Source organism: Scyliorhinus torazame, chromosome 4 (genome assembly GCF_047496885.1).
Source record: "Scyliorhinus torazame isolate Kashiwa2021f chromosome 4, sScyTor2.1, whole genome shotgun sequence".
Taxonomy (NCBI): Eukaryota; Metazoa; Chordata; class Chondrichthyes; order Carcharhiniformes; family Scyliorhinidae; genus Scyliorhinus; species Scyliorhinus torazame.
In genome coordinates, this window is record NC_092710.1 from 222,286,466 (window position 1) to 222,312,457 (window position 25,992).

Below are 25,992 nucleotides of genomic sequence, written 5' to 3' on the forward strand. Positions count from 1 at the left end.
TTAATGGTAAAAACTGGGCGGCATGGACTGGTTGGGCCGAAGGGCCTGTTTCCATGCTGTAAACTTCTATGATTCTATGAACTGGATCCTCCCCCTCCCTCTCCAGTATCCTTTCAAGCCGGTCAGAGATGTCCCGCACCTTAGCACCGGGCAGGCAACATACCATGCGGGACTCTTTATCCTGCTCACAAAGGATACTATCTATCCCCCTGATAATAGAATCCCCTACAACTACAACTTGCCTATTTACTCCCTCCCCTTTAATGGCCTGCTGAACCATGGTGCCTTGGTTAGCTGACTCATCCTTCCTGCAGCCCTGTTCGCCATCCACATGGAGCAAGTGCCTCGTACCTGTTGGACAGGGTCAAGGGCTGAGGCTCCTGAGTTCCTGACTGCTGGTTCCCTTTACCTGCCTGACTTGCAGTCACACCCTGCTGTCCATGGCCACTGGCAGGATTTAAACTACTTACTCTGACAGGTGCGACTGCCTCCTGAAACACAGTGTCCAGGTAAGTCTCCCCCTCCCAGATGTGCCTCAGTGTTTGAAGCTCAGTCTCCAGCTCAGCAACTCTGAGCCGGAGCTCTTCGAGCAGCCAACACTTACTGCAGATGTGGTTGCTGCAGCTCGCAATGGGATCTGCCAGCTCCCACATCAAGCAGCTCAAGCACATCACCTGACCAGACATCTCTAATTAATTAATTAGTTTAATTTAAGTTTACGAGTTTAGCTGTGTTTTTTTTTAAATTGGGACAGATTTGCTATCAACCAATCAGATCACAGCTTCCCTCTGATGTCACTTTTGAAAAAAAAAGTGGAAAACAGGAAGTTACCGTTAGGATTTTATACACACAGAGACTGCTCCTCCTCCTCCAAACGGCTCCCGAAACGAGGCCGCGATCCCCGGGTTAAAGTAGGTTTTTATACTCACACAGAGACTGCTCCTCCTCCTCCTCCGAACAGCTCCCGAAACTAGGCCGCAATCCCCGGGTTAAAGTAGGTTTTTATACTCACACAGAGACTGCTCCACCTCCTCCGAATGGCTCCCGAAACTAGGCCTAGAAACTAGGCCTCGAAACTAGAATGAATTTTTAGAATGGTGATGGGAAATGTACAATAGTTGGCTTTCACTCCCTTAATGAGCATCTGTTTCTGCCCAACATTTCCAGCACATTTAATACACTGCAAGTAGCGACTTTGTAATTGAAATAATGGTAATTAGTTGGTGGTATAATCACCATTTAAATTTAACAGTTAAGAAGTTTAATAGCAACAGCTTTGAAGTACATGTCATCAAGATTGACACATATTGTTCTTGATGTCTACTGGATCAAAAGTCTCAAGCAAACTAACAACATGGTGGGGTATGTGTCATGTTGGGTGCTCTGCTACATAGACGAACCAACACGGTTGCGGATGGTACAACTCAGTTTTATTATTAACAATATTTACAATGGTAAACTGGTTACTGTGGTTCGTTCATTACGCTTGAATCTGTGGACCTATCCCTAACACTATCTTGGAGAAGCACTCAACACATGGTGAATGTCTGAGTGGCACGCTGTGAGCTCTGTGCCCTGAGCTGTCTCCTGCTGGAATGAACGGGAAGTGTCATGCTCCCCGTTTTATAGTGTGTATGCTCTTGCCTGTGATTGGCTGTGATGTGTGGGTATTGATTGGTCCGTTGATCTGTCCATCAGTATGTATGTTTGCACCATGATGTTTACCTGAATATCATGACAGTATGTTTGTTGCATAGTCTGCAGTCATTTGAGAAGACAACTCATTCCACCTTCAAAAGAGTAACAAGATATGGGTAATAAGTGCTGGCCTTGCTGGTGCTGTCCACACCTGGAGAAGGAATGAATTTTTAGAATGGTGATGGGAAATGTACAATAGTTGGCTTTCACTCCCTGTGAGAATCACCACTTGACATCAGTATGTATATATTGTTTTCCTTCCTCTGTTTCCTGTAGGTTTGACTGTGACTGCGGTAAAGGACTCTGGTGAATGGAACTTGGAGGCAGGAGCACTGGTTCTAGCGGATGGAGGGCTGTGCTGTATTGACGAGTTTAACAGTATTAAAGAACATGATAAAAGTAGCATCCATGAGGCAATGGAGCAACAGACTATAAGTGTGGCAAAGGCAGGGTAAGGTATTCATTCCTATCTCTTGAGGTTGCTAGCTGTAACGATCAAAGTACTGTGCCATTTGCTTTCAGACCTCTTTCCAAAATCTTCGAATATCTGTGCAATCAACCTATCTGACAGCAGATAAAGTGATCAATTCAATTTTAGCTACAAACCATTCAGAGAACAAGCCAAATATTTGGAATAGAAATAAGAATATTCGAAAGACCATTGTGTGATCAATGTTTGATCCAAATAACTTCAATGATCTTGGATAAAAGGTGGAATGTTGTACAGAATGTTGTTAGAAAGTTACCTTATTTTTTTTCCCAGATGTTGTACTGGCAATTGTGCCATGTGATCCATTTACTGTGCAACTTTGTTTTAATATAATCTTTATTAGTGTTACAAGTAGGCTTACATTAACACTGCAATTAAGTGACTGTGAAAATCCCCTAGTCGCCGCACTATAGCGCCTGTTTGGGTACACTGAGGGAGAATTCAGAATGTCCAAATCACCTAACAGGATGTCTTTCGGGACTTGTGGGAGGGTGTGCAGAGGAGATTCACTTGGTTAATCCCAGAGCTGAAGGGGTTGGATTACGAGGAGAGGTTGAGTAGACTGGGACTGTACTCGTTGGAATTTAGAAGGATGAGGGGGGATCTTATAGAAACATATAAGATAATAAAGGGAATACATAGGATAGATGCGGGCAGGTTGTTTCCACTGGCGGGTGAAAGCAGAACTAGGGGGCATAGCCTCAAAATAAGGGGAAGTAGATTTAGGACTGAGTTTAGGAGGAACTTCTTCACCCAAAGGGTTGTGAATCTATGGAATTCCTTGCCCAGTGAAGCAGTAGAGGCTCCTTCATTAAATGTTTTTAAGATAAAGATAGATAGTTTTTTGAAGAATAAAGGGATTAAGGGTTATGGAGTTCGGGCCAGAAAGTGGAGCTGAGTCCACAAAAGATCAGCCATGATCTCATTGAATGGTGGAGCAGGCTCGAGGGGCCAGATGGCCTACTCCTGCTCCTAGTTCTTATGTTCTTATGAAACTGGAGCACCCGGATGAAACCCACGCAGACACAGGGAGAACGTGCAAATTGCGCACAGACAGTGACCCAAGCTGGGAATCTAACTCGGGTTCCTGGTGCTGTGAAGCAACAGTGCTAACCACTGTGCTGAATATTACTGCAGCTCCTCAACTGGCACCGTGACTGCTCAACAAACTTTATTTGCAAGGCTCTAAAAGTGTATTTCTGAGCTACAGCTATTGTGCATCTGGAAGTGATGTTCCGTGGTTATAATACTCAACTAACAACTCCGAGGTTGAGGATTTAAATCTCATCATGGCAAATTGAAATTGAATTCAATTAATCTGGTTGGTGCTTTGTGGGTGAGCTGCCAGCTCATCATAAAAATCTGATTCCACAATATATAGTCGACTCTAAATACTCTCAGAGCAACTGGACGTGCACAATAAATGCAGCCTTGCCTGTATCACCTACATCCTGTAAACAAATGGAAAAAGAGCCCTTTCCCGTCTACCTGTCTAACTCGGCTCCATTTCCTTCCCTCTGGTCATGCAAAATACCTTTTAAGACTGGGAATCTTGGAAGCACTGCATCTATAGTTTGATTGGGCAGACGATTAATTGCAGTGGAGATTAAACTCTTCCCCAAACTTCCATGTCCAACTTCTTGCCCATCTTTTAAGGGCGGATGAATTGGCCCCTTGTGTAACGTGACGCTGGCAAGACTAAACCCATTGTCCCACTCCCTAGGGTCCTACCAGGAATGCTGCACTTCATGCCCTTGCTGTCTGCTCTCTGGTTGAATATGATTTTGCACAACTTCAGCACCCAACTTAAACCCGTGCTGCACTTTAAACCCTACATCATCTCTGTCCCCTCTTTACCTTCACCCTAACTATACAAAAATCGATGCCCTCGTCACATCCAGGCATAGATTTTCCAACATTATATATGTGGGTTTCCCAAGCTTCAATGTATCCAGCATTTACATCCCCAAATGTGGGTCTTCCATACTCATCACTCCAGTTCCCCCAAATCTTTGTGGTTTCCAGTTCTTCATTTACAAATCCTTCTATAACTTCATTCAAAGCTACTATTGCAGTCTGTTCCAGCTCTACCTCCCTGCTTAGATACTTGCTTTTTGGATTCTGAGCTACCATGGTTTTGCCGTTCCCCCTTTCCACCATCACTAGCACTGTATTTGATCATGACAATCTACAGATCTCTTCTTAAACCTTTCCTTTTACTATATTCCTCTTCACGTTCAAAAATATCTTCTGAAACCCACTTCTTTCATTACATCTTTGGAGACTTTTCCTGATTCAGCCATCCAGGTTTGACCGTTAATTTGTGAAGGACCTTTGGGTAGTTCACTGCAACTTGCTGTAATTTTAGAATATTATGAATAAGTAACTTTCCTATGTTATAGTAATCTGATATATCTTGCATAATACATTTCTTCCTTCTTGATCCTGCCCTGCAGTGTATACTGAGTCATTGGGTTGGATTTCCATCTTTGTGCCAGGAGTAGGGAGATTTCCTGATGTCGCGATCCCGCCTCCTACCCAGCCGTTCCTGACGGTGCTATTTTCATCGGGGAAGGGGAGGCAGGAACAGCCTGGAGTCGACCCCGAGACAGAGGCGGGCCAATGCCAATCGTGATCAAATACAATTTTAAGGAAGGCCTTCCTCCACTTCCTGAGATATCAGCCTAGTTCTGGAGACCAGTGTGAAGTCCCTATAAACCTCACCCTTCTAACCCACAGCTCCTACCCCTTCACACCCTATGCCTCCTATCCTCCCTCGCCTCTAACCGTCCTGTCATCATATATCCGCGCACACCCTATGCCTCTTGCCCCCTTACCTCCATACCCTGATCCCACTTTACCCTATATCGCCAGTAATCCCATGTCTCCTTTATGCTTGCCTCAACCCCTCCATGCTTCCTGATACCTACAGCTCTTTCAACTCATTCACCCAGTATCTACTAAAACAGATCTCATGAGCCCTGTCATAAGCTTATAAACCTGTCAAAATAAAGAAGCATTATTTGAATAGCCATTTCAAAGACCATTTTCCTCTTAGAAGCTCGTAAATTTGTCAAGATGACCAAGCTCACATTCCCCTTGATAGCTCTGTAAGTAAACCCCACAGAACTGAATCTGTTCGTGGTTGAAAATCAGCCAAGCATTCATAATGACATTCTACTGAACAACTGTGTTAACAAACCCACTTGATCAGAATCCATTAGAGCCTTTGAACACAGCCATGAACTCAGCCACCTGTCAAAGTCAACAGCACTTTATCCAGTGAATAATATATTCTAATGTGTCTGATGATTTTCCCACTCTGTTGTTTTTTTCCCTTGTCAGTTGTCAGAAGTGACAACCTGGTAGTCGTATTATTTAATCACCACATACATTTTTAAATCAAAACCTGATCATCACTCATTGTAGTAAAAACAGGCATAACATACAATGCAGCATTTCATAATGATGTGAGATAGGAACACTTATTGCACTTTTCTCTCCAAACCCTGGTTCAGCTATGGTCCACAACACATTCATCCTGGTGTGGTTTATGTGGCCAACCAAAACCTGCCCCCCTCCATCAAAATTGCGTAAGTTCAGAAATGTCCATTTCTGCCACGGTTCGACAATATCAGTCCAGCCCTGAGCAAGCTCCTGACCGGCCTCATCCCACGTTGAGGAAAATTGTCAGTGCCCCGAATGGAGGCCGGAATCCTGGGTTTGGGTCTCACCAACCATTTTTAAAGTCTGACGACAACATGCAACTCATGTCAGATTGTGAAAACCAGCAGGCACGATATAAATGAAAGAAGTGTGGCTACAATTGTAACTGGTTTCAATATAAGAACTCGGGATGTGAGTAACGATTAAGTGTAAACAGAATTTTTCCCGTGTTCAATATTCTGACATAGTAGATTGATGCTGTCCATATTTTCTACACATTTAGGCTAGTGTGCAAGCTGAACACAAGAACCACTGTACTAGCAGCTACAAATCCAAAAGGCCAGTATGATACTGATGAATCTATTACTGTAAATACGGCACTTGCTAGCCCACTCCTGAGCAGATTTGATCTAGTATTGGTACTCCTGGATACCAAAAATGAAGAATGGGACAAAGTCATAGCGTCTTTCATTCTGGAAAACAAAGGTCTGCATTTAAGATCAAACAAATCAATTATTCTTCCTTTTTTATGATTTATTTAATATGCTTTCAATTACATTTTAATAGTTTTAATAAATATTTGCAGGTTGCATAAAATAGTTTTATATTAGTTAAAGAGCAATATATCTATTGATATAGGGTAAAGTGGCATCAGGGTATGGACGATCCTTTAAAACAGTGATGAGGAGGAATTTCTTCAGCCAGAGGGTGGTGAATCTGTGGAACTCTTTGCCGCAGTGGAGGCCAATTCACTGAGTGTCTTTAAGACAGAGATAGATAAGTTCTTGATTAATAAGGGGATCAGGGGTTATGGGGAGAGGGCAGGAGAATGGGGATGAGAAAATATCAGCCATGATTGAATAGTGGAGCAGACTTGATGGGCCAAGTGGCCTAATTCTGCTCCTATGTCTTATGGTCTTATATTGTATTTTCTTAAAATTATTTAGCCTGCCCACCAATCTCTGAAAAATTGTGGACCATGGAGAAAATGAAAATCTACTTCTGTCTCATCAAAACTTTGCAACCTAAAATTTCTGACGAAGCAGATAAAATCCTTGTGAAGTATTACCAAGTACAACGTCAAAGTGGGTTCAGAAATGCAGCAAGAACCACCATACGCATGCTCGAGAGCTTGGTCCGTTTAGCTGAAGGTAAGATTCTTTGGATTTTCAGTTTTTGTGGATATACACACAACTTTTCAGAATAGTTTTGACATACATATTAATATAAATACAGCTCATGACAGTAATCAATCACACTTTGAAATGCTTGTGAGGTGCAGTCGCTCCTTTGCATGAAAAGATGTTTGTAATCACTGAAAAATGAAATGAAATGAAATATGTTTATTGTCACGAGTAGGCTTCAATGAAGTTACTGTGAAAAGCCCCTAGTCGCCACATTCCAGCGCCTGTTCGGGGAGGCTGGTACGGGAATTGAACCGTGCTGCTGGCCTGCCTTGGTCTGCTTTAAAAGCCATCGCTTTAGCTCAAATACATTACTTTTTACAGTATTCTTGAAAACCGCTGAGTGCATAGCTTCACCATGAAACCCTGGATATATCATAGAATCATCATAGAATTTACAGTGCAGAAGGAGGCCATTCAGCCCATCAGGTCGGCACCGGCCCTTGGAAAGAGCACCCTACTCAAGCCCATACCTCCACCCTATCCCAGTAACCCCACCTAACCTTTTGGACACTAAGGGCAATTTAGCATGGCCAATCCACCTAACCTGCACATCTTTGGACTGTGGGAGGAAACTGGAGCACCCGGAGGAAACCCACGCAGACGCGGGGAGAACGTGCTGACTCCACACAGACAGTGACCCAAGTCGCGAATTGAACCTGGGACGCTGGAGCTGTGAAGAAACTGTGCTACCACTGTGCTACCCATATAATGTAGATTGACAAGATTGTAGCTAAAACAAATTTCATACAGCAACCTTTCTCTTCCCAGCATTAAGTTGAGGCAGTGTTTAATTCTATAAAATGCCAATGGGTCATTTGTTTGTTAAAATTACCATTGGTTTGTAGTAAAGATGTAATTATTGAATTGAGGCTTTAGCTCCTTGAATATTGTTTCTAATAATATCTTCTTTGGACACTATAGTTTGAAAAGATAACAACTGTTTAACAGACCATTAAAACTTCCTCATACAACTGCTCATTCTGCCAGGTTCTGCTGTGACATGGTGGCCATCTCCCCATTTAGCTGTCAAGAGCAAGGCTCTGTTGGGTTCTAATTGCTTCCCATCTTACGCTGACTGCTGAGATATATAATGACGGCTGAGAGAGTTTGGCCTGTACCGCATTTGCCTGTGGAGCACAACATTCACAGGGGTTACAGGTCAATAAATGCTGCAAAAGGAGAAATTTTGATGACAAAGAAGTGGACTAATTGTTCACAAAGCAACAAGGTCCTTTGGTTCTGTATTCTTGGAGATACGCCAAAGGAATGATGTTTGCTTCTGACGTGGTCACAGTGGATGAGGTAGTGAATGAGTTGTTCCACAACGGAACATTTAAAGGCTACGGACCAAATGCTGGAACACCGAAGTAGAATAGATGTTTGATAGCAATCAGACACGATGGGCCAAGGGGCCTCTTTCTGTGCTGTAAAACTCTATTGCTCTATATGAAGCTCACACAAATCCTCAGCTGGACAATTTGTTTGGCTATTTTGCCAGTACAAATCCTGATCATGATGTTATCATTTAATGGTAGCACTTTTATCACGGAGATAAAAGGTCATGGTCCATGCCCCATTCCAGGACTTCAGAATAATGTTAGGTGAAGACGGCACTGTTAGACGTGGGGCGGGATTCTCTGATCCTGAGGCTAAGTCGATGGCGTACACAGGCCCCTAGGTGCAGCGATCCTGAGCTCTACAGGAGGCCAGCACGGCACTGGAGCGACCCATGCCACTCCAGCTACCGATACCGGCGTCAAATGGGCGCTGCGGGTCTGCGCATGCGCGCTGCGACCGGCACACATGCACGGTAGCTCCCTTCTCCGACCCGGCCCCGACGCAACATGGTGTAGGACTACAGGGGCCATCGCGGAGCAAACTCGGCCCCCAACACGAGAGGCCGGCCCGCCGATCAGTAGGCCCTGATGACGGGCCAAGCCACGGCAGAGGCCCCCTGGGGTCAGAACCCCCCCCCCCCCCCAACCAGGCCACCTCCCCGCAGGATGGATGCCGAGGTCCTGCTGGGTAAGACCAGATGTGAACAGCGCCGGCGGGACTCGGGTTTTTTTGGGCGGCCACTCGGCCCATCCCGGTGAGCGGAGAATTGGTGGACCGGCTTCGCACCCGGCACGGCGATTCTCCAACCCGGCGTGGGCTGAGACTCCCGCCCGTGGTCTTTGAACTGACCTGACGGCCCATGTGTTAGCCTGATGCATCACAACAAAAACTGGTATTCTGTGGCAAGTGGCTGACCTTGTGATGAAGGGAAGTCGTTGAGTTCTCTCATGTTGGAGTTGGTCATTGGAGGTCCTTGTGTGCTTCGAATGTTACTTGCCACTTGCCAGCCCAAGCCTGGATGTTGCCTTAAGTCAGGCATGGCCTGTTTCACTGATCTGATGATTTACCTCACCGTTATCGATGTAATGCATGAATCGCTGGCCACTGAAGCTGCCAGTGCTTCCATGAGGCCTGTACAGAAAGCAACACTGAAGGAAATAAGATTATATAAAAATACCCTCACCTGCTCCGTACATTGCTGCTAAATTCCAGCCAGCGGTCTCATATTTAGATTACATTGTTACCCGAGTACTTTGCTGACAAGGCAGCAGTAATTTCACTCTTGGGTTAAGTCCAAAGTGAGACCTATAATTGGTAAGAACTTACTGAGAAAATATTTCTCTACAAAATGGAGAAACGTAAATATAAACAAATCTGAGATGGCACATAACTGAGAGAAACTCCCTCAAATATGCACATTATTTGTACATTTGCTGAATTCTTAAAGGAGTGTTGAGGATAATTTGCGTGGGTCCTCATTGTTGTGAAAGGCTCTATTTAAATAGGTCAAGCTGTTAATAATTTACATTTCAATATAGCAAAACAGGCTGGAAACTGCCAGGTTCCATCAAAAGATAATGAAAGCCTTTTGAGCTTTTTTTATTTTTAATTCAAACAATAATGAGGGACGAGTCCTCTGTGCTTCAGATGCGATTAAAATGTAAACGTGTTCTTTACAAACAGGTTTCTGAATTAATTACAGGTAGTAGGTGGAGGAAACCTCCCTCCACTGCATTTACAAATGCGAATTGTTTGCTGGTATATTTAAGTGATGCAAGCTCAATTAGGTTGCACATATGTTATGGTCTGTTTTTTACTTTGCTTTATTGAAAAAAAAACTATTTTTCAGCTCACTCAAAGCTGATGTTCAGAGATACAGTAACTGTTGAAGATGCCATCACGGTGATCTCTGTAATGGAGTCATCCATGCAGGTAGGCTTGTTACAAAGAATTAAAAACATCTTTCTGTGTAGAAAGGGGCATAAAAAAAACGGTCACCTCGTGTTCAGGATCCAGTGTCGAAATTGGTCACAATTGGAATTTGCAAACCAGATTAATTCCAGTGAAATAAAATCAATAGAAAATGATTTCCTTTTGGATCTACTCTTTGTAATTTATAATTGATTTAAATTTGAATAAGATATATGGAATGCTGGGTTCAGACCAAACTAATTTGTTTTGGTATACTGCAAGCTAGTGGGGGAGATTGAGTTAAACGGTGCAGTTTGTTTGCACCATAATGAGACAGGACAGATTTGAAGTGTTTGCTGTCCTTGTACAGTTTATATCAGCCAGTTTAGATCAGCCATAATCTGATTAAATGGGGCAGCAGACTCGAAAGGTTGAATTGCCTACTTCTAATACCTATGTACCTAATATAAGTTCATTTTGTTAAACGTTCTGATACTTCTCATTTCCAGGGAGGTGCTCTACTTGGTGGTGTGAATGCATTGCACACTTCCTTTCCAGAAAACCCGAAAGAGCAATACAAAATGCAATGTGAGCTGCTGCTGGAAAGATTGGGCCTAAATGATATTCTTCATCAAGAGCTGCAGAGACTTGACAGGTGAAATGTCGGCCTCGGCCCACAGGAGGCTGAGAAGCATTACAAAGAGTTACATTTATTTGTTTAGTAGATTTGATATTTAGTTATCTATTAAAAATAAGAAAAGCTAACCAGTATCCCTTTTAATAAACTTTGTCAGTGGAAAAATTAACTATTAATCTATTGGGATCAACGGCTTTATCAGTGACCTAGTCGATAACAAAACAAATATTTCCAAAATTGAACTTGCTTTGGAACCAGAGAAATAAGTATCCAGATCTTGAATTTGCTTTACTTTTTTTTTACACTTTGGTCCCTTCATAGAGTTAGGCATTGAGGGGGGCAATTTTCAGCCCATGTTAGCCATCAGCGAAAAGGAAACGAGAGTGCAAAATGCAACAAGTATTGAGAAACGCAATTGCGTTTTCAGATTTCCCAGGTCCCTCACTGGTGTCCTAACGAGAATATCGCCAAGGAAGATCGAGAACAGCATCTTATTAACTAAGGGATTGTCCTAGAGTTGCAACTGGAAAGTGGATGGGAGTAGGTGAATCCATAGGGTCAGCACTGTGATTGACTGTGGGGTCCCATGAGATGCCATGCTGCATAGGCTGAGGGGGGGAACTCTGAGAAGCGGTGGTTCCCAGTCTCATGAGTGCTGAAGACCCTCACACAGGGGGGGACGGGTGCAGTCAGAATCAACCCCCACACTCAGGCTGCACTTTGAAAGCTGGGGGCATGAGATGTCTGCAAGTTCAAGACCACTGGTTATGAAGGCCAGGCTGTCGGGGATGAGTGTATGGGTGGCTGACTGTTCAAGTTAGAAGGCTGCTTTAAATAACAGCCCATGAGAAGTCGGGGAACAAAGGTGCCCTCTAAGGATGAAGTTGAATGAAAATCGCAGTCTTCATACGCGTCAAGTGTGTGTTGCCTGACACAAGGGAAAGCTAGTTGCGACATGTATTGAGGGTTCTCACTTTTGTTTGCTGCTTCCGCCTTTCCCTCTGCACATGTGCAGTCCTGCTCCTTGCCGGCCAGCTCAAGGGCTCTGCCCTTAAAGGATGTTGGGGTTTTCAGCTCGGACATGATTCCCGCAGGCTGTGTTCGCTCACGCCAGTTGTGCTCGAGTTTGTCCTGCAATGAGACTGTTGGGGAGAGTCTAGATGGGAGTCCTGCCAGGTCAGATGGTGATGAGGCCTGGCATGCGTAAGAGGTGACTGGGATCATGGATGTGAGGAGCAGATTATCTACTGGGGTGGGGGAGGGAAACCAGGGCACTCACTATTGCGGCCACAGCCTCCCAAGCGCAGTTTGTGAAGTTGCTTGCTGGATGTCTGGCCAATCGTGGGTAGAGGATGTCACGCATCTGCTCGACACAATCCAGAGGTTTGGTGATAGCTCCCATCGTGAAATGTGGTGCTGACTTCCTGGCAGCCATCACCCCCCAACTTGGACATGAAACAAATGCTGGGGAGGCATTTAAAAGGAATGTCCCACTTACTTGAGAGATTAAATTTTCCCAGGGTCAGCGAATCAGCGGCAAGCCGTGAATCATGTGGGGAAAATAATTGTTGTTAACAAGGCTGAATATACGGTGAGTTTTCCCATTGACATCGGCAGGATCCTCCCCCACCCAGTTTGTTGCCAGGACCGGCACTTTGTTAAAAATATGGGAAAATTCTGCTCAGAATTTTTAAAGTCAAAAACATGAAACCGAGTCTAGCAATGCACCAGCTTCTGCTCACCACAGAATGCCCTGAGTAACCTAATTCTGACACTTTGATGAGGCCTGCAGCATTTACACCTGAGGATTCATGTGTTGTATTCCATTGCAATAGTGCAGTTATACTGCGCTGCTTTGAACTGGTCCAAGTTCAATTAGGTAAAGCAGAGCTTTCCTTTTTTGGGGGAAAAAGAAAGTTACCAAAAATACTCTCTGTACTTCGGAATTTGAAGGATAATTTTAATCTTCAGTGGTAGAGTTAAACAGCCGGCAGTAGATCGACCGCCTGTTATATTCCTCGCCTGAGTTTCCATAACATTCACCGGTGACTGGTGTACCTCTCAACTCTCCCAGCCTCTGAAATTCCAGTCAGCCCTTTGGTGTTATTATGGACATTGCATCAACTATTTGTACTAAAACTAGTTTTGTCGCTGTTATATCGCCGGAGTAGTTTTTTTTGAAACGGAGATGATCATCAGTTTACGTCGGCTTTACATTACATTTAATCGAGGAGGGGGGTGTCAGGAAGGAATGTCCTTGTTCTTGATTAGGTATTAATATGTGAATGCAGTTATAATTTTATTACATCTGTGAATGTATTTTATGACACACTAATATTTTCTTTAAGGGTTCTCAATGAAAAAGGCCATGAGCTACCTCCTGTATGTACAAACTCAAGTGACAAATCCAATCAGTTTTCTGATTCTGCTCTTTATTCAAAAAGTGATGATGTGAAGGCCAGTGCCGTTCAAGATGTTGATCAAACTGACAATGGTCTGACCTGGTTTGTTGATTTTCAAAGTGAAAGTGATGAAATGCAGCCAAAAGGAGGTGAAGTTGGACAGAACAAATCCATCACAAATGAGGTGCCTTCAGAGAATTCTAATCAAAGCCTTTTTCCTGAATTAAATGCCAATCCACCACCGATCAGTAATACGGAGGGAATTGCACCAAATGTAAACACATCTAGCAGGAGTATACGATCTGAAATCTCGTGTGGTCCAATTCATTTGAATCCTGCTGGTCCAGACATCGAGGATTCTGAAATTGATAAAACTACTTGTAAGGACTACATAAAAAGACCAGCAAAGACTGAGATTTGTGTTTCTTCAAACACATCTAGTTCTGCTATAACAGTGCGGGTGTCAAAAAAACTTCATGCTTCCCGGGTTTCACAAAGTGTAATGTGCAAAAGTGACAAAACCCTTGGCAACAGTCACCAAACCAAGTTAAGTGAAACTACTGCACTTTCTAATGTGGCTAACTCTTGTTCAGATGGCATCTGTACCCTAAAGAGTGGCAGTTCAGCCCAATGCCTTCCACGTGGCCTGCAGGCTGCAGCAAATAAGTCAATTCATCCATTTGGGTCAGAGAATGCCGTGCAGGAAAGTGGCACTGCTCCTCCTGATTCAGAAACTAATGTGAATTCTCACCATCTACTGACCAAACTGAAAAGTTTTGCATTCGAACCAAAGCAGAAGCTAAGACATTCAGTTGCAGGTAATTCTGCTTCTGACTCTTTGATGCTGCATTCTGACACTACTGAAGGTGGAGAATTAAATACCAAATCGATGTATGCTTCTGAACAGCCAACACGAGCTAGAACTCCTGGGAAGAATCTCCAAACAGTACAGGCTTGTACCTCTAAATGTAGATTCCCACAGAAAATGAAAAGCAAAGGGCCACCTGCTGTAGACTGCAGTGGAACGGAACTTTCCTTCGAATTATGTAACACTTTGAATGCCACACACGAGGTTCAAAAATTAACACTGCCTGAATCAAAGTACTACTCACTTTCTGCAGAGCCCAAAACAAACCTACAAACTAGCCAAGGTTCGGCTGTGACAAGCCAGGTGAAAGTGGCCTCCAGCACATTGGCAAAACTTGCTAGTTTCTCTTTTAGTCCACCTGAGGGGAAAACTGAGAAGAACACGACTGAAAATGTAACTGTTGTGGCACGAAATCCAGATACTGACTCTGCAGCATCATCTAGAAAAAGGAAGACATTCGGATTTCCATCAGCTGGTACTATGACCGGCGTTATGAGCAAGTACCTCTTCTCCACTGATGAGTTGGAAGATGATTGTATTCTGGATTTTGACTGGGATGAAGATGCAAGGAAAAAACCTAGAGCATAATTGATGTCTATCAGCAGTGCACCTCAACAGTTTTCTTTTAAATATATGCCTTTTCTTTCCACCTTTGTGATTAACCCATCTGAAATTACAAACATAGCGGTGAACCCCAATGTCAGAATGTAATACCACCTGCTTGAAAAGAAAAAAATGTCTATTTCACAAAATTAAATCCAATGTTTGGAGAAATTATTGTTAAACATTCTGGACCTAACTATGATGATGACGTGGATACATTTTATATATATGCGCTCCTGTCTGAAAATTTTGTTTATGCATATACATAATTGCTTTGTGCTCCCAATGTACAAATTTACACTTACAGCACATATTGTAACATTTCTAAATGTCAAAAAAGATGCAACGGAAATTAACTGAATTGATTCAACCCATCTGAAATTTACTGATAGCAGTTGAATATTAGATTAGGGCAGCACGGTAGCATGGTGGTTAGCCCAATTGCTTCACAGCTCCAGGGTCCCAAGTTCGAATCCCGCTTGGGTCACTGTCTGTGCGGAGTATGCACGTTCTCCCCGTGTGTGCGTGGGTTTCCACCGGGTGCTCCGGTTTCCTCCCACAGTCCAAAGATGTGCAGGTTAGGTGGGTTGGCCATGCTAAATTGCCCCTTAGTGTCCGAAATTGCCCTTGGATGCGGTTACTGGGCTATGGGCATAGAGTTGGGTGGGGTTACTAGGTTATGGGCATAGGGTGGAGGTGTGCGGTTGGGTAGGGTGCTCTTTCAGAGAGCCGGTGCAGACTCAATGGGCCGAATGGCCTCCTTCTGCACTGTTAATTCTATAATCTATTACTGCGAGACAATGGTTACAAATACAATGTTACAAGCAAGCTAATTTTGAAAACTTTTATTTTCCCAATATCAGTCACATTCAGTGAATTATAAATCATTATGTAACTGCATTTTTTTGCTAGAAAATTATAAATGAAATAAACATCTCTTTTTGCAGTTTGGTGATGGGAAAGAAATCAATTTTTTGATTTGATTTATTATTGTCACGTGTTAGTATACAGTGCAAAGTATTGTTTCTTGCATGCTATACAGACAACGCATACCGCACATAGGGAAGGAAGGAGAGACTGCAGAATGTAATGTTACAGTTATAATGAAGTTTTAGAAGCATAGAATGAGAGTAAAAGATAGAGGGTATGCTGGGCACAGCTTGCAAAAAGTCCATCTTCTTATTCAAATATTCTATTAAAAAGACACTTGATTCTTGGATGAAGTAACGTACTTTGTTAAGTTACTTTTGCTTAGCTGATTTAAATTTTTAAAAAACTCAACAACCCAAGTCATGACCTCGGAAAAGCGAGCATGACATCTCGTCCATCATTAGAATTTCTGGTAATTTAACAAATTCAGCACAGATTTATACTCTCATTCCTTAGTTTGTGAAAACGTATACCAAGAAAAGGTAGACCAACATCGCATTAGTTTATACGGCAAAGCATTTCTGCCCAATCTTCCTCATGCAGACCACCTCGGGTTTAGCGGAAAATGTCAGCCAAAGGGAGAAATCTCAAACACCAGGGGCGGAATTCTCCCCCCCCCCGCCGCCGCCGCGTGAGTCCCACCCCGGCACCCGCACGCGATTCTCCCACCCCCCCCCCCCCAAACCGGCACGGCGAGAATCACGGCTGGCCGCTCGGAGAATCGCTGCTCGCTGTTTGTAACAGACGAGCGGCAATTCTCTGGCCTGGATGGGCCAAGCGGCCTGCCGAACAAGACAGGTTCCCACCGGCGCCAACCACACCTGGTCGCTGCTGGCGGGAACAGCCCGGGAACGCTGGGGGGGCGACCTGTGGGGAGGGAGGGGGGGGGGGGAGGTTCCTGCACCGGGGGGGGGGCAACTCAAAAGGGGTATGGCCCTGAAGGAGGACCTCCTTTCCTCCGCTGCCCCGCAAGATCCATCCGACATCTTCTTGCGGGGCGGCCGCGGGGAGGACGGCAACCGCGCATGCGCGGGTTGGCGGCGGTCAACCTGCGCATGCGCGGATGACGTCATTTATGTGGCGCCGCTTTTACGCGGCGCCAAGGCCCGGCGCGCATAAATGACGCGGCGCCGCTCCTAGCCCCCTGGAGGCGGAAGAATAGGGGGCTGGGAACGGCCTCCGCCGCCGCAGTGAAACACTACGATTTTCACTCCGGCATCGGCACTTAGTCTCCCGATGGGAGAATTGCGCCCCAGTTTTTAAAAAATATTTTTATTATCCTTTTTCACATTTTCTCCCAAATTTACACCCACCAACAATAAACAATAATCAGCAACAAATATGTAAATCCCCATAACAATAACAATGATCCCACCCTCCCACCAAACCCCAAACATTAGCCTGCATGTTCACATAAACAAATGACAAAAAGGAATCGGGAATCACCCATAGTCACCATTAACACACACAGTCCACCTCCTCCTAACCCTCCCACCCACCCCCCCCAACTAATGTTCGATGTTATCCAGTTCTCCATCCCAACAGGATCCGCCTTCGGGCGATCAACGAGGTGCAGTCTACGATATCTGTCTCCGCCCCCGTTTCCAACCCTGGCTGGTCCGACACCCCGAAAATGACCACCCGGGGACCCGGGTCCAGTTTCACGTGCACCACCCTGGAAATTACCCTAAAAACCTCCTTCCAGTAATCCTCTAGCTTTGGACAGGACCAAAACATATGAACGTGATTAGCCCCCCCCACCCCCCCCCCATGCAACGCTCACATACATCTTCAAAGAATCGGCTCATCCTCGCCCTCGTGAGGTGTGCTCTGTATACCACCTTCAGCTGCATCAGCCCCAACCTCGCACACAAAGTGGAGGCATTCACTCTCCGGAGCACCTCACACCAGAACCCCTCCTCTATAACCTCTCCCAACTCTTCCTTCCACCTTGCTTTGATCCTTTCCAGTGATGCCTTATCCTCTTCCAAAATAGCTCTGTAAACCACTGACACTACCACCTTCTCCAGTCCCCCTGTCGTCAGCACCTCCTCCAGCAATGTGGAGGCCGGTTCCTCCGGGAAACTCTATCTCCTTTCTGGCAAAATCTCAAACCTGCATGTATCTAAACATTTCCCCCTGCTCCAGCCCATACTTCGCTTCCAGCTCCTTCAATCCTGCAAACCGACCCCGAAGAAACAAATTTTTTAGCCTCTTAATCCCCTCCTCCTCCCATTTACAAAAATGTCAATCCCACCTCCCTGGCTCAAATCTGTGGTTCCCCCGAATCGGCATTTCCCTTGACCCTGCCCCCCAACCCGAAGTGTTGGCAAAATTGCCTCCAAATTCTCAATGCAGCTATTATTACCGGACTCCCTGAGTATTTCCCCAGAGCTATCTGGAGCGGCGCTGTTGCTAGTGCTTTCAGTCCCGACCCCCTGCACAAACTCTCCTCCATTCTGACCCACTGGGAATCAACCCCTCTGAACCAGCTCCGCACCTTCTCCACATTCGCCGCCCAGTAGTACTACATCAGGTTCGGAAGACCCAAACCCCCTGCCTGCCTTCCCCTCTGAGGCAGCACTTTTCTCACTCTGGCCACCTTCCCTCCCCATATGAACAAGGTAATCCTTCCCTCAATCTCTCTGAAAAAAGCCTTTGGCAGGAAAATCGGTAGGCATTGAAAAATAAACCGAAATCGCAGCAACACATTCATTTTAACCGCATGTACCCGACCCTTCAGTGACAGAGGAAGGCCGTCCCACCTTGCCAGATCGACTTTCACTCTCCCCACCAAACTAGAGATGTTGTACCTGCGAAGCCTCCCCCACACCCGGGCAACCTGCACCCCCAGATACATAAAGTGAGTCCCTGCCCTACGGAATGGCAGCCCCCCCACCCCGGCCAAGACACCACAAAATACTCACTCCTGTCTAGATTCAGCTTGTACCCCGAGAAAGACCCAAATACTTGCAGTAGCTCCAAGATTCCCCCTATTGACACACTCGGTTCCGACACGTATAACAAAATCGTCGGCATATAAGGACACCCTATGCTCTATCCCCCCTGCACTATTCCTTTCCATGCTCCCAAACTTCTTAATGCGATGGCCAACGGCTCAATCGCGAGTGCAAACAGCAGGGGGGACATAGGACATCCCTGCCTAGTCCCACGGTGGAGAGAAAAGTATCTCGAGCTGATGTTGTTTGTTTTGACACTCGCCCTCGGCTCCTTATATAGTAGCTTTACCCAGTTCACAAATCTTGGTCCAATCCCAAACCGCTCTAGAACTGCCATCAAGTACCCCCATTCTACCCGATCAAACGCCTTCTCGGCGTCCAATGCCACAACCACCTCTGTTTCCTTTCTTTCCGCCGGTGCCATAACGACGTTCAATACCCTCCTAATGTTCGAAAAAAGCTGCCTCCCTGTCATGAACCCCGTCTGATCTTCACCTGTCACCTTCGGGAGGCGCTCCTCCAGCCTACCCCCCAGTACCTTCGCCATACTTTTGCGTCCACATTCAGAAGTGATACGGGCCTATACGACCCACACTCCGTCGGATCCTTACCTTTTTTTAGCAAAAGTGAAATCGATGCTTGCCCCAAAGTTTGTGGCAACACCCCCTTCCCTATCGCCTCCTCAAACATCCCCACCATCAGGGGTGCCAGCTTATCCTTGAATTTTTTATAATATTCTGCCGGAAACCCATCCGGCCCTGCCACCTTCCCCGACTGCATCCTCCCAATCGCATCCTTTATCTCCTGCTCCACTATTGCTCCTTCTAATGTAGCCCTGTCCCCCTCCCCTAGCCTCGGGTACTCCAACCCATCTAGAAATTCCTGCACCTCACGGTCTTCCCCAGGTGGCTGTGACCTGTACAACCTCTCATAAAACTCCTCAAAAACCTTGTTAATCAGATCCGGCGCCACCACCAACTTCCCTGCCCTATCCCTCACCTGAAGAAATTCCCTTGCCACTGCTTCCCTCTGGAGCTGACCTGCCTTATCTCCATGTTCATAAACTGCACCCCTTGCTCGTCTCAGTTGGCGCACCGCCTTCCTGGTGGATAGTCGGTCGAAGCTCGCCTGTAGTTCCTTCCGCTTTTCCAGCTTCACTGGGTCCCCATCTTCTGCATACCTCCTATCTACCTCCAACATCTCATCTATTACCCTCTGCCGCTCCAACCTCTCCTCTTTGTCCACCCTAGCTTAAACAAAATTTCCTCACCACCACCTTTATAGCCTCCCAGACAACTGCCTTCGACACCACCCTTACGTTCAAACCTACATATTCCTTAATTCCCTTTTCAATTCTCTCACAGAACACTTGGTTCCCCAAAAGTCCCACATCCAATTTCCACCCCGGCCTCTGCGCTACCCCCTTCTCCAGCACCATATCCACCCAATGCGGAGCATGATCTGACACTGCAATTGCCGAGTATTCCGACCCCTTAACCCCAGCCAGCAAAGCCTTCCCCACCCAAAAAAGTCCATCCGCGAGTATACCTTATGGATTGCTGAGAAAAACGAGTACTCCCATTCCCTTGTGTGCAGAAACCTCCAAGGGTCCACCCCTCCCATTTCCACCATTAGCCCAGCCAGCGCCTTCGCCCCCCCCTGATGGGACCAGCGAGCACGGCTGTGATCTGTCCAACCTTGTCTCCTGCACCAAGTACTAGTCCCGCCCCCCCCCTCCCCCCCCCCCCCCCCCCCCCCAAACAATCAGTTCGTGCGTGTCCAAGTCGGGGATGGCCCCAAACACCTTCTTCGCGAATCCTACATCGTCCCAATTGGGACCGTATACACTTAACAGCGCCACTAACCTCCCCTCCACGCCACTGTCACAATCACATACCTACCCCCCTGATCTGCCACCACCTTCTCCATCTGGAACCGTATTCTTTTGCTGACCAGCACCGCTACCCCTCGAACCCTTCTGTCAAATCCAGAGTGAAACACTTGACTAACCCAGCCCTTTTTAAGACTCACCTGGTCCTTCACCCTCAAGTGAGCCTCCTGCAGCATTGCCACATCGGCTTTCAAACTTTTAAGATGCGCAAGCACCCTTGACCTATTGACCGGACCTCCTAACCCTCTCACTTCCACGTTACTATCCTAACTGGGGATCTCTCACCCCCCCCCCCCCCACCCTTCTTATCCACCATCATCATACCACTGGGCCCTGCCACATAAGCCTGACCCGCCTCTGTCCATTATTAACACCAAACCCCCCCTACATTTCCCCTTGACAAAACATCTCCCAGCATCAATCCCTCCCCCCCCCCCCCCGCCTCTCGCTCGCCTCGTAGGCCCATTGAAACCTGCTATCCAGGTTCCAATGTCCGCAGCCCTCCTCTCACCTCACCTCCATTCACTAGCCGACTTTAGTTAGCTAGCGCGGGTGGCTCCCCCAGCCAAGATATATCGTCCCCTTCCACCCAAGTCCCAGAGAAAGAAAAAACAAAAACAACAATCCAACCCATACAATTCACTAAAATAAGATAAAACCGTCACAACACAGAATGCCAATCAACCCAACCATTAACTTGAACTCTGTTACAATGCAAAGAGAAGTAAATTACAATACACATCAGTAAAAAGAAAGTTGTAGCATTTATACATTTTCCAGTTGCCCAAACACAGTCCACAGTCTCTCTTCCAGCTCTGCTCCCCACGTCTGTCCCAAGCCGTCTGCCCTCACAAACGCCTCAGCCCCCTCCACTGTCTCAAAATAAAAGTCTTTGGCATTATACATTACCCTCAGCTTCGCCTGGAACACCATACCAAATCGCACCCCCTTTTTGTACAATGCCGCCTTCACTCGCCCGAACGCCGCTCGTCTTTTTGCCAATTCCACCATCAAGTCCTGGTAGATCCGAACTACAGCACCATCCCACTGCACCTCGCGCTTCTGCTTCGCCCAGCTTAACACCTTCTCCTTCATGCAGTACATATGGAAGCAGATAATTACTGCTCATGTTGGCTCGTTCACTTTGGGCTTCGGCCTTAATGACCGTTGAGCTCGGTCTAGCTCGTACCGGGAGGGGTTCTCACCCTCCCCCATCAGCTCCGCCAACTTCTTCGTGAAGTACTCTGTTGGCCTTGGGCCTCTGTCCCTACGAGCAAGCCCACAATTCTGAAATTGTGCCGCCTTGAGCGGTTCTCCAAGTCCTCGAGCTTTGCTCGGAGTCCTCTGTTGACCTCCACAACCCTCCGCAGCACGTCCCCCATCGAGGCGGCCCCCTCCACTTCCTTCATCTTTTCGCCCTGCTCTCTCACCTCAGCCGATGTCTTTGCCACAGGGGCTGGTTTAGCTCACTGGGCTAAATCGCTGGCTTTTAAAGCAGGCCAGCAGCACGGTTCAATTCCCGTACCAGCCCCCCCGCCCCGGAATGTGGCGACTAGGGGCTTTTCACAGTAACTTCATTGAAGCCTACTCGTGACAATAAGCGATTTTCATTTCATTTTACTCTCACCGGGGTGATTGCCTCCACCACCAATGACTTCATTGCGACCGCCGTCTCCTTCCTCAAGGCCTCCATGTGCCTCATGAACTGTTTGTCCAGCTCCACCGCCATCACCTCAGTCATCTTCTCCACCGTAAGTAGTGCGGCCCCAGCATGCGGTTCGGCTTCCGCCATCTTGTCAACACTTTTGCTCGTCGTCCTCATTCAGCGGCGAGCCCGCGTTTCCTCCTTTCTTCGACGCTGCTCTTCGCATCCTTTAGCGGCTTATTGTTTTCCTTTCTTTTTTCCCCTTTTCACCCTTCTGTCCTTCAACAATCTGTTGATTTTTTTAAGAAAAACAAACCATTTTTCTCCACACAAAAAAAAGGGGAGAAAAAAAGAACTTCCACCAAACTTCTTTCTCTGCTCTTTTACATTCCCCCAGAGTTCCCCTGGGACCGGACTTCAGCTTTCTTATTTAATTCTAGGTGGGAGCCATCTGATGTGGGATATCCCACCTACATCGCGCCCTTGCCTCGGGCCTGCTGCCTCGGCCTCCTTTTGGCTCTGCCCCCACTGCCAAAGCCTTCGAGCACGCTGGGCCCGGCACCTCAGCCCCCGCCGCCCGACACCCATGCGGGGTTCCTCGCCGGTTTTCAAACCGGCCCCGCTAGCTGCCCGTGACGACCCCAAAGGCCGACGATAGTCGGGGGGGGGGTGATCAATGAATCGGGGAAATCCCCGAAAGCGCCGCAAATCGTGGCCACCGGCGGGAGCTCTTCCTGATGCGGCCACCCGCTTGCATATGCCACCGGAAATCCCAACCCCAAGGTGTTAACCGTGGGAGATGAATACGCCGCTGTAATGAATTTCCTCAGGAAATTCTCTTTCCTATTCGTTGCTGCAGTTACATTGAAAGGCAAAACTCTTTTGTCGGTGGATGACTCCACAGGCTTGAAAGAATTAATGACGTCTTAAGGAGTAGTGGTGGATTGGCATTCACAGCAGTAGTGGTAAGTATTACAGTCATTAAACATTTCTATGAACTGCATAATGTATATGTGCATATATATATACATATGTGTGTGTATATGTCTATATATTATATATATTTTTATATACATTGGGGCTGGTTTAGCTCAGTTGGCTAGACAGCTGGTTTGTGATGCAGAACAAGGCCAGCAGCACGGGTTCAATTCCCGTACCAGCTGAGAATTCTGAATTCTCCCTCTGTGTGCCCGAACAGGCACCGGAGTGTGCCGACTAGGGGCTTTTCACAGTAACTTCATTGCAGTGTTAATGTAAGCCTACTTGTGACAATAATGATTATATTTATTTATTTATTTTATTAGATTGTGGGATTAGATATAGATGACAGTTGAACTGTAGCTAGCTCTGCCAGAATTGTGGGTTATTGGACTTTCTCAAAAGTTATAGATAAACAGACCCATCCCAATTAATAATTTAATAATTAGGAATGTCTAGGATTATAAAAAAGCTTGTCTAAAAGAAACGGAAACTACATTCCTTCAGAAAGATCAGGTAAAGTATATAGTCCTGAGGGACTTAAAATGGCAGAGGAAATACCTCAGTTCCTTCAGGTAAAATCTTCCCAATTACATTCGAAAAAGTATCTGAGATGGGGGCCACTGAATTTGACAAACCGTTTGGAAAACATTTTGAACGTCATGGAAGAGAGATTATCAAGTCCCTCAGGAAATGAGTGGATGAGGCCTTAGAACCTATAAAGGAAGTGGTGTACAAAACATCGATGACAGTATGACAACATGTAAGGTTTTGGGGGAAATATAAGATACATTGTCACAACGCAGTGACGATATGGCCTCAATACAGAGTTAAAAAAGATGGACGAGCTTAATAAAGGTCTGAGAACAAGAATCAATAACCTGGAAAACAGATCAAAATGGCTTAATCTGAACATTGTCGGAATTCCTGAGGGGGTGGAAGGTCCAAGTCCAACTGAGTATTTTGAAACAATGTTAAAGAGGTTGATAGGTGTGGCGAAACAGTAACCCTCCATTGTACTTGATCGGGCACATTGATTGCTTCGAGTGAAGCCACGAATTAATGATCCACCCAGAACTGTTACATATTTTCGGTCTAAAGAGTGGTTCCCATAATGGGCAAAGGATGAATGTAGGGAAAAACGAGGTATTCCCGGTGAATGAGCTGGCACAGCGGGCTAATTTAGGGGGGATGCCATTTACGGTAGCAAGGGATGGGTTTAGGTATTTGGGGATTCAGGTAGCGAGGGAATGCACGGGGCTCCATAAGTGGAACTTAACGAAGCTGGTGGAGGAGGCTAGGGAGGATCTTAAGAGGTGGGATACACTGCACTTAATGCTGGCGGGGAGGGTCCAAGTGCTGAAAATGAATATTCTGCCGAGGTTCTTGTTTATCTTTCAAGTTCTCCCGATCTTTACACCAAAGGCCTTTTTTTGGTAAGTGAACACAATCATTTCTGATGTTGTATGGGCGGGGATGGTGCCAAGGGTGGGGAGGACATTGCTACAGAGGCAGCAGCGGGTGTTGACGTTGCTGAACTTGCTTCATTATTATTGGGCGGCGAATGTGGACAAGGTGCGGTGGTGGTGGGAAGGAGAAGGGGTAGAGTGGGTTAGGATCGAAGAGGAATCTTGTAAGGGGTCTAGTTTGAGGGCTATGGTGACGGCAGAATTGCCAATGGCTCCAAGTAGGTATTCAAGAAGCTGATGGTGCAGTCCACAGTGAAGATATGGAATCAGTTGAGGAGGCATTTTAGGGTGGAAGGGATGTTGGTGCTAACGCTGTGCGAGAATCATGGGTTTGAGCCGGTGTGGGGTGGGGGGAGGGGGGGATGGATAGTGTATACAGGTGGAGGGAAGTGGGGCTAGTCAAGGTGAGGCATCTGTATTTGGAGGGAGGGTTCGGCAGTCTGGAGGAGCTAAGGGCAGAGCTGCCGAAGGGGAGTGAGTTCAGGTATCTGCAGGTTAGGGACTTTGCGCAAAAGGTCTGAAGGAGGTACCCTAGGGTGCCGGGATATACCCTGCTCGAGCGACTGCTGCCTCCGGATGTGGAAGGGGAGGGAAGAATTGGGGATATATACAAGTGGCTGGGGAGCAGTGAGGCAAGCGGGTAACGAAGATCAGGGAGAAGTTGAGAGGAGATCAATTGGGGAGTTTGGAGTGAGGCACTCCTCTTGTGCAAGGATGAGCCTGATACAGTTTAAGGTGGTGCACAGGGTGCATATGACTCGGGCGAGAATGAGTGGGTCCTTTCAGGGTGTAGCAGATGAATGTGAGAGGTGTGGGCAGGGGCCAGCGAATCACGCAACATGTTTTGGGGTAGCGAAAAATGGGGAAGATTCTGGGTGGGACTATTCGTGGTCTTAGCCAGGATAGTGGAGGAGGAGGTGGACCCAGACTCTGGTGGCAATATTTGCAATATTTGGGGTTCAGAAAAGCCGGAGCTCATGGAGAGGAGGAAGGCCGATGTCTTGGCCTTCGCCTTTCTGATTGCATAGCAGCGAATCTTGCTGGGGGCAAAAGTAGTGGCAAAGAGCATTCTTTAAACCACAGGACTCGAAAAAACCCCAGAAAAGGAGTTTTGAAACCAAGTTGTCGAATGGGATGGTGCGTATGATCCGCGGCAGGGCAAGAATGAGTGGAATCCCCAGGTAGGACGGTGATCAGTGCCATTGCTCCATTCCCCGAGCTTGGCTGAACAAATGAATAGGGAATCCCCAGGCAGGGCGGGGATCAGTGCCGTTACTCCACTGCCTGAGTAACTATATGGGCTCGAACAAACTTGTTTC

General features: G+C 46.4%; 1 protein-coding gene across 5 annotated transcripts in view; it reads left to right on the top strand.

Moving 5' to 3' along the window:
* Window positions 1-15,746, top strand: part of mcm9 (minichromosome maintenance 9 homologous recombination repair factor) — a 76,673-nt gene extending 60,927 nt beyond the window's left edge. For all 5 annotated transcript variants that reach the window (XM_072499382.1, XM_072499383.1, XM_072499384.1 and 2 more), the window contains 6 exons: window positions 1,975-2,149; window positions 6,138-6,340; window positions 6,802-7,005; window positions 10,229-10,311; window positions 10,800-10,945; window positions 13,276-15,746. In XM_072499382.1, coding sequence (XP_072355483.1) covers window positions 1,975-2,149; window positions 6,138-6,340; window positions 6,802-7,005; window positions 10,229-10,311; window positions 10,800-10,945; window positions 13,276-14,785 — 2,321 coding nt within the window. In that variant the 3' untranslated portion in view covers window positions 14,786-15,746. The remainder of the gene's footprint in view (window positions 1-1,974; window positions 2,150-6,137; window positions 6,341-6,801; window positions 7,006-10,228; window positions 10,312-10,799; window positions 10,946-13,275) is intronic.
* The last annotated feature ends 10,246 nt before the right edge of the window (window positions 15,747-25,992 follow it).